This window comes from Euprymna scolopes, chromosome 12 (genome assembly GCF_053919585.1).
Source record: "Euprymna scolopes isolate OS-2025 chromosome 12, ASM5391958v1, whole genome shotgun sequence".
Classification (NCBI taxonomy): Eukaryota; Metazoa; Mollusca; class Cephalopoda; order Sepiida; family Sepiolidae; genus Euprymna; species Euprymna scolopes.
In genome coordinates, this window is record NC_136493.1 from 12,336,365 (window position 1) to 12,355,475 (window position 19,111).

At 35.4% G+C, this 19,111-nt stretch overlaps 1 protein-coding gene across 1 annotated transcript in view; it reads left to right on the top strand.

Annotated features, from left to right (window-relative positions):
- LOC145291190 (sterol regulatory element-binding protein cleavage-activating protein-like) overlaps positions 1-19,111 on the top strand; it is a 190,214-nt gene that overhangs the window by 47,555 nt on the left and 123,548 nt on the right. Inside the window, exon 2 of the mRNA XM_080136769.1 lies at positions 15,033-15,290. Within this exon, the coding sequence (XP_079992895.1) occupies positions 15,175-15,290 (116 nt within the window). The 5' untranslated portion in view covers positions 15,033-15,174. The remainder of the gene's footprint in view (positions 1-15,032; positions 15,291-19,111) is intronic.

The window sequence follows — 19,111 nt, forward strand, 5'->3', positions numbered from 1 at the left end:
TGTTGGTGGTTGAACATGAACGATGATGGCATTTTATTGGGTGACAAGTAGCAGAATTTTCATTCTTTCAAGGTCGTTTCAGGAAAACATTTTTATTTCTTTATAGCTAAGTATTTCTCATGTGCATGTCTTTTGCTGTTTTGCTTTCAATCTCTCTCATGCATGCTCTTGTGGGCACTGTTTTGTGTGCTCTCTCTCTCTTTCTATTTCTCTCTCTCTCTAATATCTCTCTCTCTCTAATATCTCTGCCTTCCCCATGAACATTTTGTCTTACACGTGTTCTCTTGGTCTTTCTTTCTTTCTTTCAGTATTCTTTTCTTTTTTCTTTGGCCCTCATTTTTGGTATCTCTTGTTTTAGTCTCCACCCTTCATATCTCTCTTATTGACCCCCCCCCACTCGCGGTATCTCCCTCTTTGATCCCCCCCCCGCTCGCGGTACCTCCCTCTTTGATCTCCGATGCCACCTCATAATCAATTCCTGAATCTTTAAATTATTTTCTGACTATCATTGCTGATACTGTGGAAGTCTGAAATCTTATTTCTCCTTCTGGTGCAGATGCCATTTATTCTGGAGGGAAAAAGAACAAAGAAGAAACAGTATTTTATCTCGTGGCTCCCCAGCAGTGTTGAGTAAATATCACCTGCAAATTGTCCATAACCAATTATTCTGAAAAAAAAAAAAAATAAATAAATGGAAGTACAGTCGATTTTCATGAAGACAATATTAATAACTGAAGTAAAAAGAAAATGCATGTATTTATCACTTGAAAATAAACAAATATCAACTATATCTTGCGTGTTTCATGTTTTGATTTGATTTTCATCTATGTTTTCATCATATTCTATTTTTATCTTTTCTTTTGTTCAAATCCTACAAAGCAAAGCAATTATTTTCTGCTGCTTTGAAACAGTTAAGCCCCTTAAACATGGCTCGAAATCATCCCTTCCTCAGCTTCTTCCTCATCCTGAAGATAAGAGAAGATTAGCATTTCTGTATTAATCCCTACAATTTGCCTGTGGATTGTTGATCTCTCTTCCAACTCCCCCATTTCTCGACCTCATTCAACTATAATTCATTGTGTTGTTAATAGATTTGCCTAAGGCTTTATTTTAATGTATAATCATACCTCATGAGTGCAACGACCGGATTATATATATATATATATATATATATATATGTGTGTGTGTGTGCATGCTAGCCAAGTCATTGTTGTTGTTATTTTATATTGTACTGTACAAGCCGGTCACTCTTAATCTAAAATCTGTTTAAACCCAAAAGAGCTGACCTTTTGAACTCTTAACAATATCTTGTCTAGCAATAAAAATAATAGTTTATGTATCTTAAATTTGAAACAATAAAACATATGCTTGCTAAGAAAAGCTGTCTTCAAGTTTATCAGTTTAAGCTTAATTCTAAGAAATGGAGGATACAAAAATCGTTTAGAACACCTCTTTGTATTTTGGATTATTTCGACTACTACTCTTATCTCGGATGTTATTGCCATATCATTTTGGTTGATATAACCTCCGATCTTCAGGTGCATCTTGTCAAACTCTGTAATCCTAATGGAATTTCAAGCAGAATCCTTTATTTAATCTATGGTGGTAGCTTAGATAAGTATGGCAACGGACTAGTAAAATTAAGAACACAAACACATCATTAAAGTTAAACCAAGATATTTTAATCAATTTGTTTGACCATATTCATTTGGTGTAAATAAGCTTTATTGAGCAGAAATCTACATTTTATACAGTGAAGTGCTTCACTGTATAAAATGTGAAGTCCTGTTTTAATAAAGTTTGTGTTTTTGGCAATCAGGGCTTCATCAGGTGGTTAACCGTGACGAAATAAGAATGCTGAAACTGAAGATGAGGATAACAGTCCGCAAATAAATAAATAAAAAAATATACAAATTACTCATCTCCATAAGATTCCAATAAAAATAATATTCAAGAGTGGGGTTTAAAAGAACAGTTTTTTTTGTTTTTTTTTATGGGAGGGGTTCGCTTTAAGTATATTTAACTTCCCACCCCTGTTACATATGAGGTTAATTTAAAGTGGGTGCTGTGGTTAGAACCGGCAGCATTCCCCCAACATGAGGTAATTCTATCGTCAAATCATCCAGCTCATGTTATCCATACCTCTCAGATTTTCATCAAGCTTTTCCCACTTGTTGGTATCATAAGAATTAGACAATATGGTTTCTAAAATATTGAATTTTCAAGATTTCAGGTATGTTGCAAAATTCTGTGAAATCGTGATGTTAGAAAATTACATTTTTTGTGCATTTCTAGTATAACCAAATGTGAAGACCTGATCTCTCTCAATTAGGATGCAACACGAAGACCATAGTGTTCACACAGTTATAAGTGTAGTCCTAGGTCTTCGGCTGAAACATCCACAAAAGTCCTGCGACGCAGTTGCATTCACTTTCCTAAAGACAGGGTTGATTGATATGACGCTGGATGCAGCAGTTAGATGATCCTTTCTCTCTTCTTTCTCCCGCTGAAAAAGATCATTCAACTTGGTTGTTTTTCTTTAAGTTCACTTACAAGTAATAATAATAATAATAAATCGATGCTGACTCTGGCTGTAATTTTTATATAAGATTGATGATTCACAAGAAGAAAAAAGTAAAAATTATTATGTACAGTTTTTCACAGGAGAAATAAAATAAAAAAAGAACAAAAAGGTTGATTATAACTTTCTTTTTCTGGTAGTTTCGATAGTTGATGGACGGGACCTTGGGCTTGTTTTCAGCAAACGATTCCTTGCTTATCAAACGGGTGCTTTATTCGTAGGCTGGTGTGGGGCGGTAGACTGTCTTTCTCCCAGTTCAGACTCCAAAACTTGAGCCCAAACTGATTTTCTTTGCTCTGCAGCTTCTTATCTATGGGAGGAATGGGTGGCATCTGGCCAGACAAGGGTTTTTCCTTTAGCCAATCACTGTTCAATCCATCATAATCTAGTTCGCCCTGATTGGATAATCAGCCATCTCTCCCACACATCCCAATCGGGTAACTTTCCACAGAACAATGATTTTCTCCTGCAGCTGCGTACACTCTCGGCTGTGACCTTTGAACTTCCAAAGCCCATTTAGACCAAACAAGGGTTAGATACTTCCAAGTAATCATTTTTCATAGAAATATTGTTTAATATTTTCGACTTTGTTTTTTTCCGTTACCAAGAAAATGTATTTAACATCGGTGAACAAACCATCTCTCTTTCTAGCTGAGAGGGTTACCTGCTATCCTGCAGGATCTGCTATTAAAATAAAAAGGTTCTAATTCATCTCTTTCCAGCTTCCTTTTGGGGCAATTTTCAACCATAGCTCTAATTCAGCTCTCTTTAATCTCCCTCTGGGGTAATCTCTTACTATCGTGGCTGGTTGGGTCACACTAGACTATCTAGAATGTTAAAAAGCAATTTTTTTTTTTTTTTTTTCCACAAGAAATCCAAAAAATCAATCTTAAAACTTTTTAAAATAAATTGTTTTTTTTTGGTTATTGTACTTGTTTGCTTAAATTTGAATATGGCACTACCAAACCTCAAAAAGTATTGAACACTATTTGAAAATGAAAATTTTCTTTTTCTATGTGTCCTCCTGTTTGAACTTTCTGTCACCCAAAAATGAAGTCTTATTCAAGTTAACTTTAATTTATTTATATATTTTTGCATCGAGACACATGGCCAAAGGATCTTGCTGTTTCCACTGGAGGATAAGTAAATCCAAACCCAAATTTATCACAAAATCCATTTTTCATCTTACCATTGTTCAGAAAATTAAAATTTATTCATAAGTACATCATAGTGTTTTTTTTTTTTTTTTTTTTTCATCTATTCACAAATTTTTACAAACAACAATCGTTTTATCATAATCTTCATCACAGATTTTCTAATTTCTCCAGTGTTTTTTTTTTTTTTTTTTTTTTTTTTTTTTTTACACAGTGGTCACCACTTATCAAGGCCCGGAAGCCACTCAGGGATAAAGGTTATTGCAAGTACATTACGTTAGCGTGAAGATTTGATGAAGTGTTTACTTAAGGGGGCGGTTCATTAGGAATTTGTTAACGTTGGACTTGAACACATCTAAGTTGTAGTCAGGTGGGAAGCAGGCAGACGGAACAGAGTTCCACAGGCGTGCAGTTCTAAGGAATCCACGTTTTGATTTAGGCACAGATAAAGAGTGGGGGGAAATTTTTCACAGTGGATTCAGCTAGACGGGTGTTTTTCGTGAAAGATTGGCGAGGGGGGACCGGAGATTGGAGTTCAGACGAGCACCTGCCATGGAAATAACGATAAAACAAGGATAGGCTCGCAACGTCTCTTCTGTGGGAGAAAGGTTGCAGGGTAGAGAAAAGGGAATCCTCCACTAAGCCACAAAGTCTATTTTGTACTCTGTCAAGGTAGGATAAGCTGTTTTTAGCAGCTCCTGCCCAGATATGGCAGCAGTATTCCATCCTTGGACGTACTTGGCTTTTATATAGAGAATTGCATCAGTAGTGAGATATCTTCTGGAGCGGTAGAAGGATCCCACCATCTTTCTAGCGACCTTGGCAACAGACTTGATGTACGTGTTCCATTTCAGATCAGGAGTAAAGGTCAAACCCAGAAGCTTGTCAAAACACGGGGCCTCTCCCAGACAAGAGCCATCCATCCCAATTGATGCCAGATGGGGATCAGAGCGTTGATGATGTAAGGATAGGAGTTTGGTTTTAGATGCATTTAAGGTAACCAGCCATATCTTCCCCCACTGAACCACGCGCTCGAGATCAGAGGAGAGAGAATCGGAGAACTTTGTCATTTACAGCCTTTGATGTGTTGCCGTAGATGGTCGTGTCATCAGCATAGATGTCAACGAATGATTTAAGTATGTGTTTAGGGAGGTCATTGATGTAGATCAGGAAGAGAGTTGGGCCCAGGATTGACCCCTGAGGGACTCCAGCATTAATACTGCAGGCCTCTGATTTTTGTCCATCGACCACTACTCTTATGAGCCTATCGGAGAGAAATGATTTAATGATTGAGAAAACATTTCCACTTATACCGTAGCTGGAAATCTTGTGAAGTAGACCCTTATGCCATACCTTGTCGAAGGCTTTTGATATGAATTGCCCTAGAAAGGAAGCCTTTGTCAAGAGATTCATTAATCCTGTGAGATATAACCGTCAGCACATCTGCTGTTGTAGTTAAGTGTGTGTATAGCACATATAGTACTTTTTATAGGGACATAGCAGCTATCATCACAGTTGAATATTTCTGTGGTCTATGAGGATGCATGTATTGAATATCTACATCACGTTGACCGTTATCAACTTTATTCACGAAACCGACACACCACAATGAATTGTAAATGCAAGAGATGTAAGAAAACGGTACAAGTTTGCTTTTTGTACAAGGTACGGTTTTTATGTTCTTTGCACCTCTCCATCTTTTTTCTTCCCTTGATTATGTCGTCTTTGTCAATTCCATTTTTTCTTGGCACATTTTTAGCACCACATGATTAGTTCAGAATTTGGTTGTTGAGTAGTCTCTACAAACTTTCTTTACAGCATGGCATTTCACTCCACCATCAATTCCATCACATAGTAATTTCCCATGACTATTGCAAAGAAATCCACTCTGCTTTGATAAAGAAGTTCTCTTTATGCAGGGCTTTACGTTGCGAGTGAAACAGTCACATTTGCAAATAATTTTTTTCAAGTGGCAATAAAATGCTTATCTTTTGGCAATTGTGTTTTTCACTGACAATTTGCCAAAGCTCCTTACTGAGTGAAAAATGTCTTTTCAACCTTTTATTTGTTTTTTTCTGATAAAATGAGCAAAGTCAAATTATTTAAACTATAAGGTTTAATACAGCAATTTTGTTTCTTTTTAACGAAGGCTGTTTAAAAAAAAAACACCTGAAGAAATTTGAATGTTTATACATTCAAATCTTAAAATAAAATTTGAAGTATATTTAGTTTTATTTTTTGAATATTATATATGAGTTATCCCATTTGCTGATTTTTATTTGTTTCATATTAGAAGTCGTTTGCGTCGGACTCAGTAATTTTCAAAATACATTGTAGTGGACTACATTATTATATTGCTAATAACGAGATACAACAATAATGAAAATTGGCTTGTTAGTAGCAAAGTTTGATTTGTGAGCTTAAATGCTATTTGGGTCTGACATTGAAAATGTGACTATAACTTTATAGGCTAAGTATACAATGTTCATATTAATAATTTTTTTTTTCTTGTGTGTGTAAGTAGCAACACTCAGTACAACGTGGCTAAGGATTATTGATTGTTTTAATTTTTGTTTTTTATTTAAAGTTATTTATTTTTTAATGTTTTCTTCATGTGTATCTGGTATTTAGTGACCTTTAGTGTGATTATTGGGTATCCTGTTTCATTGTTAAGTGTCAACTGTTTCCCTTGCTCTTCCTGGGAGAGCAAGAGATGTTTAAATTGCTTTCAGGCAGGGTGAAAAAAGGATAGCTTGAATGACACACACAAAACAGGGACCAATGTAATTAAATCCACCAATAGGCATTCTTTAGATAATAGCTTGTGACCTTTGCCATGCTTGTGTGTATGTGTGTGTGTGTATATATATATATATATATATATATATATATATATATATATATATATATATATATGTTTTTTGGTAAAACGTTTTTTCAATTATATTTCACTCTTTGTGTATACCAATCCTTTTTGTTTGGAAGCTCAATGTATGTTGAATATAACAGAGCATATATAAAAGAATAAAGTTGTAACATTCCAAGGTCCAAATATTTATTTTTCATGCAAAACTGGTCCTCTAGTATGTTAAAATTTTGGTACATTTTTTACGGATCCATTGAGTCTTCTATATTTTTTTTTTCTTCTTGCGACATTATATTGGCATGCATTTTTTCTTTCGAATGATTTGAATATTGATGCAACCTTTTCTGGGGCATTTATTTTTTTTAAAACATTTTTTCTTGCAAGCCTTCTCCAAGCAAGCACTTTCTTACAATGCATTTTTAAGAACTTCTGCCATATTCTTCTCCACTATTTTGCTTCCGATTTATTGTCTCTCTTTCCCACTGTTCAACCTTTCTTGTTCTCTTTCTTCAGTTATATTTGAAGAGGCTTACAAAATTAATTTTTTAGATGTTCAACTTTAATGAACAACAATAATGCTAGTGTTTGTTGATTTGCAAGTGTGAAAAAATCAAAACAAACAGAAAATATTAATTCATTTTATTTCGGACTTTTATCCTCATCTTTCTTGGATGTTGTTTAACAACGTTTCGGCCAACTATTCCTCTGACCTTCGTCAGGTGGTAACTGCGATGAGATAGGAACTCCGAATTTCCTAACTGCATTCTCAGCAATTACTGCAATCCATAGTTGTCGTCTCACCACGTTTTTGGCCAAGTAAGCATCTGGCCGGCTTTGGGTAGGATTGAAACCGCTATCTTCAGACAATGCTCACCTGGAACCGTAGAGATTCAATGTCTCTATCCACTGTGCCACGGACGAAGGGCAATCAAGGTTGGATTTTTTTTTTTTGTCTCCTAAATCCATGTTTATTTTATCTCATCTTCCATGGTCGGGTCCGTACCGAATGGTATATATATTGTTTAATTGGAATTGATTATTGAGATGAGTATTATTTTTATTTTTTTTTTTTTATTCAATCTTCACCCCAAACAAGGCAGTGCCACTTTGAAGTAGGGGCTACTATCGGGGACAATTAGCGGGGACGTTATGAAAGGAGATGAGTAGAAAGATGTTTGTTCACATTACACTTGAACTTCTGCATATCAGTACAGTTGGGAAAGCAGTATCCCGGAAAGGTGTTCCAAAGACTTGCAGTTCTGGGGAAGAAACTATTGGAGTAAAAGGCTTTCTTACACCTAGGGATCTCTACTGTAAAGGGGTGGGACATAGTTGCTTGTCGAGTTTGTCGGGGGTAGTCACGTCGAGGAAGTACAAGTGCTTGCAGTTCATCAGAGCAGTCGCCATTAAAGTATTTGTAGAACAGGCAGAGGGATGCAACCTTTCGATGGGACAGAGGCTGAAGCTTAGATGACAGCTCAGAACCTATCAGGTTGGCGACTCTTTTGAACCCTGTCCAGGAGTGAGAAACAAGCAGCAGATGCATCAGCCCAAATGTGACAGCAATACTCCATACATGGGCGAATGGTGGCCTTATAGAGGTACAGGATACTTTCGGCGTAAGTAATTTTCTAGCACGGTAGAGAGAGCCCACCTTCTTTGCAGCAGTCTTGGCAATGATCTCAATATATATATTCCAGTTCATGTTTCCTATAAACGTTAGGCCAAGGAGTTTAAAGGAAATACTTTCAGGCAGTGTATTCTTAGCCATTGCTATTGGTGGTAGAAAAGGTTTCTTGTAGTTATTGAAGGAAACAAGCTTAGTCTTGGCAGCATTGAATGTGACCATCCATTTTTGTCCCCATTCCACTACAGATTGGAGGTCATCCTCTAGTGATTCTGCCATTTCCTTATATGTGTGTTCATTTTTCCCCTCATGCCTGTTATAGAGGGTGGTGTCATCGGCAAATATACATATCTCCGAAACAATTTTATCAGGGAGGTCATAGACCCCTGGGGTACTCCCGCATTTATATCATATTGTTTAGATGTATGTTGAACGGGCTTGCCTGAATCCATATTGTTTGTCGGTCAGGAGTTTAGCAAGTTGTTAGGTGTTGGACTAGGGCTTGATTAACTAAGGACTCAAATATTTTGGCAAAAAGTGGGAGGAGGCTAATGGGGCGATAATTTAGTGGGTCAATTCTTTCACCAGAATTTTTGAAGACTGGGACTACAGAAGCGGTTTTCCAGCAGTCGGGAAAGCAAGATTCATTAAGGCACTTATTTTAAAGTTTGGAGAGAACTGGAGCAATCTCAGCAGAGCATTTTTTTATTAGCACAGCCGGGATGAGATCTGGTCCACATGCTTTTGAGGTGTCTAGGTTTTTTATGATACCATGCACCTGAGGAGCAGTGATTTTCAAATCGTCTAGTATAGCGTCTGTCCGCAAAAGAGTCGGGGAGTGAGTGGTGTGCCTGGTCCAGTGTGGAGTTTAGGGCAAACCGACTGGCAAGCAGATTTGCCTTATTGGTTGCCGTGCAAGCAACTCCATGATTAATTGATAGTGGGGGAATTGTTGACTGCCCATTATTTACTACACTGTTGTAGATTTTCCAAAAATCACGGGTTCCTAATTTCTGTGCTTCAATGCGTTTCCTGGTGGTTTCAGTGTAATCTGTCTTAACTGTCTCTCTTACAATTATTTCTGGCTTCTATATACTTCTGGCTGTTTGAACTGGACTTATGTCGATTGAATCTGCAGAATGCATGTTACCTTTGAGCAATAGCAGCTGCACAAGCAGAGGTAAACCAGTGAGGAGAGTGGGGTTTGCTATGGAATTTCCGTGTGGGAATATGTGATTCAATTGCAGTTTTTACCCATTCAGTAATCTCGTTTGCACACTGTTCAGCTGGGAGAGAAAAATATTTTGCCATGAGGCATCTCTGATGAGTTCTCTGATAGTTTCCCAGTCGGCCTTTTTGTAATCCCTCGTTGTTTTGAGTAGTGAGTCTTCAGTTTTAGGGCGAGAATTTAGGGTGATTCTACCATTATCACAGCGTGATCAGCATTCCCGAGTGGGCTGTGGGCATTTGTTATACAATCATGGGGAACTGTTGTCAGAAATAGATCTAGAAGTGAGGCATGTTGGTCTTGCTGGTCTGGGAAACGTGTCGGGAATGTAACCGTCTGAGATAGGGAATGGGATATAGCGAAGCTATGTGTTGTGCTACGAGCTACGTCTGTGTAATTTGAGAATCCAAGCCAGTTACTGTGGTGGACATTGAAGTCATCAAATGCTATATCTATGCTGTCAGAGACTTTGTTAATTAGGGTACAGTCCTGGGTTGAGGGAGAGTAGTAGAGAAAATACAAGTAGCTAATATTATGTTGCATATTTAGTCTGAAGCACATGAAGGCCTGGTCGTCTGATTCTAGTTTTGTTTCTCTAGTCAGGGGGAGGGTGTTGCGAATATAGGCTCCAAGCCCATGCATATGTCTGTCAGAGTCCTTGTGGCAGAGTGGGAGATAACCAGGCATGTTAAAGTGGTTAGAGGGAATGGAGGAGTGAAGGTTAGTTTCACTTAATGCTAAGATATCCGGGGTGTTTACAAGGAGATATGATTCAACATCATCTAAGTTAGTTCTAAGCCCACGGATATTCGTAAATGCAAACCTCAAGGGAGGAGGCAGGTTCCTTTTCTTCAAGTTTGATCCGGGTTTAAACGTATCTTTTGCTTTAGGTGTCATTGCATTTTGTTTAATTTAAAAGTTTCAGTTAGGGTGAGGGAGTGAGGGGTGCTGGACGCATGGTTGTGCAGAATATCAAACAGGCAACACAAGTAGACCATCAGTTGACCTCACCCACAGGATTGTGACCTCAGGAAAGCCTACCGGGATGAGTGTAGGGTCCCTTTCCATGCGCGACATGGCACTACAAACAGCCCAATATTATACAACTGTTGATGGAGCAGCCGCTCTAAGCGCTACCAAAGAGTTAGGGCTCCTGTACTATCAGTCAGAAACAGCAGCCAGGAAACTGTCAATCCGGTACCCTCAATCCATTAGGCAAAGCACCTCCACAGTGTCCAGTTTAGGGGGATGGGAGGTGACGGGAGCAGGAAAAAACGGCGTTCATTGCCCTAGTCAAGAAACAAGGTCAACCACTAGGCGATTCTGATGAGTCCCTGTGATAGCACCTCTATGCCTGGCTAATAGGCAAAGAAGGAGTATGAGAGCCGGGTGATAGGCTCTGTCTATCGCCATCTCCTCCTTAAGCAGTTTAGGTTTGCCAACTGGTGATTTGTTTGTCACCAGCTCTAGGAAGGTTGTCGTCCAGGATTGAAGAGGCCTTCCTCCCCTAGGTCAGAGTTTTCCTTCTCCTAGACGGATGACCTGAGAAGATCTACTGTTCCATCAGCACCGAGAGGGTTCGCCTCACGCCTGGCTCCTAATCCAGGTATTTCTGCGACCCCTGCATGGGTAGTTAATATTAATCGGTTTATTAGGTTAATATCTACTGAAAATAAAACGGTTATTTAAGTTAGCATCTACTGTAAGATTTTACTCCTGGAAGTGATTAAAAGGACATTTACTATGCTTTCCATTGGTAATGGGAGAGGAGATGTACGAATTCATGCGGTGGAAGCACTAAATTTGTAACAGCATTGGTTTGAGAGACTAGTTTATGCAAGGTTAGATATAGTTGTGTATGTTCTGGAATAGGATAATATGTTAAAGTATGATCTACTTAATATCAGAAATTTGAAATTGGTGCCCAGGCTGAGTATTTAATACGAGTGAAAGATAAGATATATACTCAATATAGATACAAAAGAACATTTTATTTGGAGTACAGTTAGGTTCAGGTATACGAGGAAGATACGGGTTATGGCATATTCTGTAAGTATATTTCAGTATAGATGGACGGATAAGTGGCATATTTTCAGTGTATGCAAATGCATGGAATTTTAGACATTGAGTATGTTGTCTTCCGACTTCTAACGAGGCAAGATGGCTTTATTATTTATTAATTCATTTTATTTCGGACTTTTATCCTCATCTTAGTTGTTGTTACCATCTGACGAAGGTCAGAGGAATAGTTGGCCGAAATGTTGTGAAACAACATCTAAGAAAGATGAGGATAAAAGTTTGAAATAAAATGAATTTGGATGTTAAATTAGAATATCCTTTAATTACGAACCCATCTAGGGAAATAATCTGTTCGATGCCGGTTTCGCTTAGGAAGAATAATCAATTCTCTATCGATTATTCCATATCATATTGTACCCAATATATAATCATGATTTCAAAAGTAAAAAGAAATATGATTCAAGTGCCATCAGCTAGAATTGAAACCGAAACCAAAATTGATAATGGGATCAAAATATGATACTAAACCTTATGTGCAGAATTCTTATTCCAATTTTGATTAAAATCCATTTAAATTATTGATTCTAGAAAACTTCTAAAATTTAAGGCTCAAGCTTTAGGGGTCTTAAGAAGAAATTAAAATTCAGGAAATCCCATTTCACTAAATCTTTTATCCACTGCCTACTTCATTTCTGTTTTTCTCGACTGGCTCATTCCATAGCCATGTCACCCTATGCCTTGGCGGCTTTTCCATTCACCCACAAATCTGTTGTGTTACATCCAACAGCATATCTTTCTGCATTTTCCACTGTTTTTTCACACCTCTTGTAGTGGATTTAGTAGTTGAACGCTCCATCATTTAGTCTCTATATTCACACTTGACAAATTCTTTGTTCAACTTTTTCCCCGTGGATAAACTTCCTCTTTACCTTATGTGCTGTCGTTAGCGTGTTACAATTTCTTCACCAAGTCTTTCTTGCACTTGAGAGTAGTGTTCGGACGATTAATCAGAATCAGGAATCAGAACGTTTGGGGGTACCGGAATCGGAAAGTGCCAATTTTCTGATGCCGAAAACTTATCTTTTTATTTGATTTTGTTTAAATCAAAATCTTCCGCTGCTGGTAGCAACGTTAAATATTTATTGATTTTAAACTAATAGTAAAATTAAAAATCTATAGACCATCCCCTATAACTTTTTTTTTTATGTTTGAGAAAATATCTGCACGTTTAATGTGTTTTTACCGTAATTAGAGGGGAAAAATGGCAACTCTAGAGTTAAATATTTATAAAGAATCGAAATCAGTAATTGTATCAGAATTGGGGGGAAAAATATTGGAATCGTCCCATCACTACTTAAGAGCTTTCTTTTTTTTTCTTTTTTTTTTTTTTCTAATCGGCAAGCAATCTATTCGAGTATCTGTACAAGATTCATATGTAACAAAAATGGCTTTTTTTTTTTTTTTTTTTTTTTTTTTTTTCCGTAAGAAGGCATTTGCAACCAGAACAAGATGTTTATTGCAAAGACAAAATTCTAAAATTCTATTCATGTCATCATTTCCCTCATGCACACACACACACACACTCAAAATCATCAGTTCTTTGCAATTCCAATCTCTAACTGCAACAAGTACTTCTTTCTCATCAACCTTACGGGTTACGGTAAATTCATCTTTCACATCTTCATGCAACTGACATTGTTGTGCATAAATATACTACTTAGAAAATTCTTTGCACTTGGAAAACATCGTTTCGTATTTGAATTATCTTGTGTTACACGTGGCTGCATGTTATGGGTTGATAAGAAAAATATTTTCACTTGGAAAACATTGTTTCGTATTTGAATTACTAACCTATAACACGCAGCACAAGAGACATTTGAACTAACCGTGACTAACACCTCTACAGACTCCTATCCACAAGGGATTTATATCTCCCAACGGGAAAGATGATTTACAAAAAAATAAAAATAAAAATGTCAAAACCTGAGGAAGATTTTTTTTTTATAAGTCGAAAGCTTGTTTATTCTTTAAGATAATTTATTTTGAAAAAAAAAAAAAAAACCCACAAACACACATCGCTATTTGGCTTTCTAATTTCTATAATTCAAACATATTTCTGTGAAAATGTCCTCACCTACTATCATCTTACCTTTTAGTTATTGAAAAATTTGCAATAAATAAAATTACAGATCAGAATTATATCCTGCTGTGATTTTGACTTAAAAAAAAAACAAAAAATGTCCATGTGGTAACTTGAATTTGTTCAGGTAGGTTCTGAATTATTTCAGTAACATGTGTAAGATACCTTTTACTCCAAAATTGAAATCAAATCATAATATGATATATAAAATGACAGATCATAGTTATATATATATATATATATATATATATATATATATATATGTACTAGCAGGCTGCCCGGCATTGCCTGGTCATAAAATGTTTAAATATGATATTTTGATTAATGCAGATTTCGTATTTATTATATTATATTGGACCCAATATATAATGATAATTTAAAAAAGAAAAAAGTGCTCCATCACCGAAAATCGAAACCCAAACATGATTTATTTTTTCTTTCACATTAATGCCTGACCTATGAAGACATGTTTGCTGCAAAGCTAAAAATTAAAACATGAGCTGATAACTACTACGTTACGCATGCCTATTCATAATGTCATCGTTGCAAATGTCATTTTTTTTAATTTTCACAATTTTGTATCGATTTTACCAAAATATAAAGTTTCACATGGGTTCGAATACCCTATATATTAAGTTTCCTGTCTATAGGCCAAAAACTGAAAGGAGTTTGGTAGGCAAAATTTTTTCAACAAATATATATACGCATACATAAAGTTTACTATAACCTTTTTATGCAAATATTATGCAAGTATAAATCATGTATAATATCTGCATGAATATAATTGCACGTAATAGTTAACTAAAGATGATTATTCCATAAGAAAACTGATAGGGAATTAATGTGAATGTTTAAAAAAAAATATGCAAATTAGTTAGATCTTTTGCTAGTGAATGCAATTCCACAACCCATATATAGAAAAATTGTATTTACTTTTTTAAATAAATAGAAAAATGGTTTTTAATATTAATATTGTCACACACACACACACACACACACACACACACACACACACACACACAATTAAGAGTATAGATATAATATATATATATATGTGCATGTGTTCTAGATTTTAAAAATAAAAAAAAAACTCTCTCTCTCTAGTACTTCGTATTCACAAATGGGTTATCCACTCAATACTAACCAGATTCAACATTGCTTAACTTTGGTGATTTAATGAAAATCTGTGTGTCAGTGTGATTAAAGTCATATTTTTTTTTAAGTTGATTACAAATTTCTGAAAACGTGTGCTACGTTTGTGTATCACTTTTCCTTCCATATTTTTGTCTTTAACTTCTACTCCAAAATTCTCGTATTACACACGAAATACTGTTGCCATAATTTGAAATCTAACCTCTTTACATTTTGTCAAATTGCCTGCTTATTTTTTTAATTTTTTTTATCTTTTTCGTTGCAGATATGTGACGACAGACATGTGCATTTATGACAGATTTCTGCGGCCATGACGACTTTATGACCAGAGATTATGGAAATTTTCTGATTAGTGACTATCTTGTCATTCTGTTTGTGAAATATCCCATACGGAATGGATCTTGTAGATGAAGATGTCTATCCAAGATCGTATTGCCCAAATTTACTACACTTACGGACTGTTTTGTGCTAGTCATTCTTATTCTATCATTTGTTCAGTCATCTTCATTGTGTTAATAGCATGGTAAGTAGAGATTCCTTGCATTCGCTTTTTATCTACACTTATGATTTATATATTAGCAGGCCGCCCAGTGTTGCCTGATCATAAAATACGCTTAAATATGATGTTTTAATTTATGCAGATTTTTGTATTTATTATTATAAAACTAATTCTCTATTGATTATATTGTATCTTATGTGTCGCAGTGTTTTAAAAGTTAAAAAAATAAAAATGAAATGACTTTGGTGCCATCAGCTAGAATTGAAACCAAAACATTTAGCTCTCCAATGATATCCGTTACCATCTAACCCGAAGACTTTACAAATTAACATACTTGTACGTATAAATGTATATTTGTGCATGGATAGAGGATACACATTAAGTTAACTTACACCTTCCAAGTTCCTATCTTTTAATTCTGACCCCATAACAGCTTTTTTTTTTTTTTTTTTTTTTTTTTTTTTGTTAAAAATCAAATCAAATTGTTCAGTTCGAATCCTCATATATCAAGTTTCAAGTCTGTAGACCAAAAATTGACAGAGTAGTTTGGTAGACACCATACATTTGTATAGTGATATATAAGAGATAACCCTGGTCAGTGAAGGTTCAGGACATTCGTTGCATGGAGAGAAATGATATAAGAATGATACGATGAATGTGTAATGGGAATCTTAAAGACAGGATTAGATCTACTGACCCCAGGAGATTAAATCTGGATAGTACAGGGAGATGTATGCAGAACAGGAGACTTTGATGGTATAGTCACATTGAAAGAATGGGTGAGACTACTTAGGTTAGCAGACATAGAACAGATAAGATAGTAGAATCAGTCCATGGAGGAAGTATGATGAAAACATGGAAGCAAGTGATAAGGATGAACTTGAGATAAAGAGGGTTAGATAAAGACCTGACCAGAGATAGGTTAGTTTGAAAGTAAATTTTTAAAAGCCATTTAATGCATGCCAACGTGCAAAACACATGTTAAACTGATGCTGATAGGAATGAGAACAACTAGATTTTTGAACAAAAGCAAGTTTTTTATTCGCATTAACAAATCCAAAACGACAACTTAAAAAAAAAAAATTTGTATGGAAATCGATTCAGACAAGACATGAAGCCCCTTGATGTAAGGAGCTAAAAAAGAAAATGCTTCACAAACTTGCCAATGATAAGCGTTAGATGGAATAGATTTTGACTTAGAAAACAGCAATTCTTCCCTCTTTGTCAGAAACACTGCTCCTGGAATGTGAGAATTAAAGGACAAAATAAGGGAAGCAAGAGATACAGATCCACTTTCTACTCCACTTGAGAACACTTCCAAAGACATTGGAAGAAATACATCAATTTGCTAAGTAAATAATACACAGCTGGAAGCCACTTGGTTGAAGTGGCTTCCAGCTGAGGTCTGAGATTGTTTGGCTACATTGTATGCAAAGGAAATGTCCTGGAATTAGTACAGTAGTTGAGGATGCATGGTTAAAAAAAATGCTAACCAACTTGATTTTGGATTGACAGAAATTAGATGATCTCTTCTCTGCAGCCCTTTTCTCACACAAGAGATATTGCTTATCAGCATTTCCATGGAAAGTGCTCAACTAAGCTTCAAGCTATCCCCACCCCTACCCCACTCCCATAAAACCATCTCAGCAAATTCTTGTTTGCAAAGAAATCTTTCTTCGTCTGTGTACCTAAAATTGGATGAATAGACTTTCTTCCGAACACTTTTCCAAATGTGGAACACATTATCACGAAAATGTCTCCCTACATGCTGCAATGTGGTTGTGTTCAAGTTCAATGTAAACAAATGTCAAGTTGTTCTGTGAATTAATCACAGTTCTCGATCTTTATAATTCTATTTCATTGTACAACTGACAATCTCATTAACATTTATTTGTACTAGTAAAGGTGGCGTCGTATTCTTTACAATCTATTGATGAAAATACGTATTCTGCTTACGAGTTTCATCTTTCTCCTCGTTATTTGTACGCTGTTTCAGCCAATCTAACCTCCGGCCTTCTTCAGGTGTACCTTGTTAAACTCAAGAATTTCTATCAAATTCAGACTTTTTTTTATTGAATCCAGGTTAGTAAATTGAATAGAATATATATATATATATATATATATATATATATATATACTCCTATAATTTTTTTTTTGTGCATGTTGATATTCATATTAAAAACCCTTTTTTTCTATTTATTTAAAAAAGTAACTACAGCTTTGTTATATATGGGTCGTAGAATTGCATTCATCTGCAAAAGATCTAGCTAATTTACATATTCTTTTAAACATTCATTTTAATTAATTCCCTATTAGTTTTTTTCGGTTTTCTTATGGGATGAGTTAACTATTACGTGTAATTATATTCGTGCATGATTTATACTTGCGTAATATTTGCATAAAAAAGTTATAGTAAACACAAACCTCTTTCTATAAGTATATATATTTATGTTATCGTATGTATATATTTGTTTAAAAAGTTTTTGCCTACCAAACTCCTACAGTTTTTGGTTTACAGACATGAAACTTAATATATAGGCTATTCGGACCCATGTGAAACTATATATTTAGGTTTTAGCCAGATAAAATCTGTAAAAGTGTGAAAATTAAAAAATGCAATTTGTCAGATGAAGGTCAAACAACGGCATTACGAATATGCATGCATAATGTGATAGCTATTGGTTCATGTTTTTTAGCCTTGCAGCAAACATGTCTTCATAGCTCAGGCATTAACGTCAAAGGAAAAAGTAAATTGTAAGCGAAATGTTTTGGTTTCAATTCTTGTTGGTGACACGTAAGTCTTTTTAAAAAATTTTTTTTTAACTTTTTAAATTATTACGATATAAAGGGCCAATATAATAATAATAAATACGAAATCTGCATTAATGAAAATGTATCATATTTAAGCATATTTTATTACTGGGCAATGCCAGGCGGCCTGCTAGTGTGTGTGTATGTATATATATATATATTAGGGTAGGTCGATTTTTAACTTTTTTCTAAAAATCAAAAACGTTAATGGACCGAAAGTTGTGTCTATACCTATTGAATACTCATACCAAAAATTAGATCTGAGTCTTCAACGGTTTTTTGCGAATTTGACATAAAAGATTTTAAATAAACACAGGCGGAAAAACCCTCGATTTTGGTGGATTTAGCCTTAATAATGATCTCAAAACTAAATAATTTCAGCATTTAAGCCAAGAAATCTTATTTTATTTGATGGGAATATAATTTGAAACAAAATTATAAAAAAATTTCGAACTGAAATTTAAGCCCCCCCCCCCATTTAACTGCGCCGAGTTTGAAATGCTATTATTTAAACAGAAATTGTTGAAAGTATTGACAAAAATTTTTTCCTGATATGAAAATACAACAAGCAATTATGGAAAAACAAATAATTATTTATTTTTAATATAAAGAATCAAAGTGTTCTAAATAAGAGCCCTTCGATGAAAAAGCGGGTCTTAATTGTTGGCACAAAACTTTCCCAAGTATGTGCCTGTGTCTTGCTTCAAAGCCGTATACACATTGAGAAGCCTCTGTCACCAACTTAACTGCTCATTCAACACCTTGGGAATGTGAAGGTAAATCTGGCAAGTCAAGCTTTTCGCCTGTTAACAATGAAGTATCTAATTCACTGTCAGAAAAGTCTTGTGTAAGTGGTGGCTCACAGACTCCATTTACTGACAAATCTATTAAATCTGTCCAGTGTAGAGCCTTAAAGTTGATCATCGGGATCATTTTAAGTCTTTTCTTGGCTGGTTCCCCTCTTCTGAAACAATATAAAAAATAATTTGAGTTTAATCTTTAAATGCAATTTATACTGCTTTAATAAGATTTGG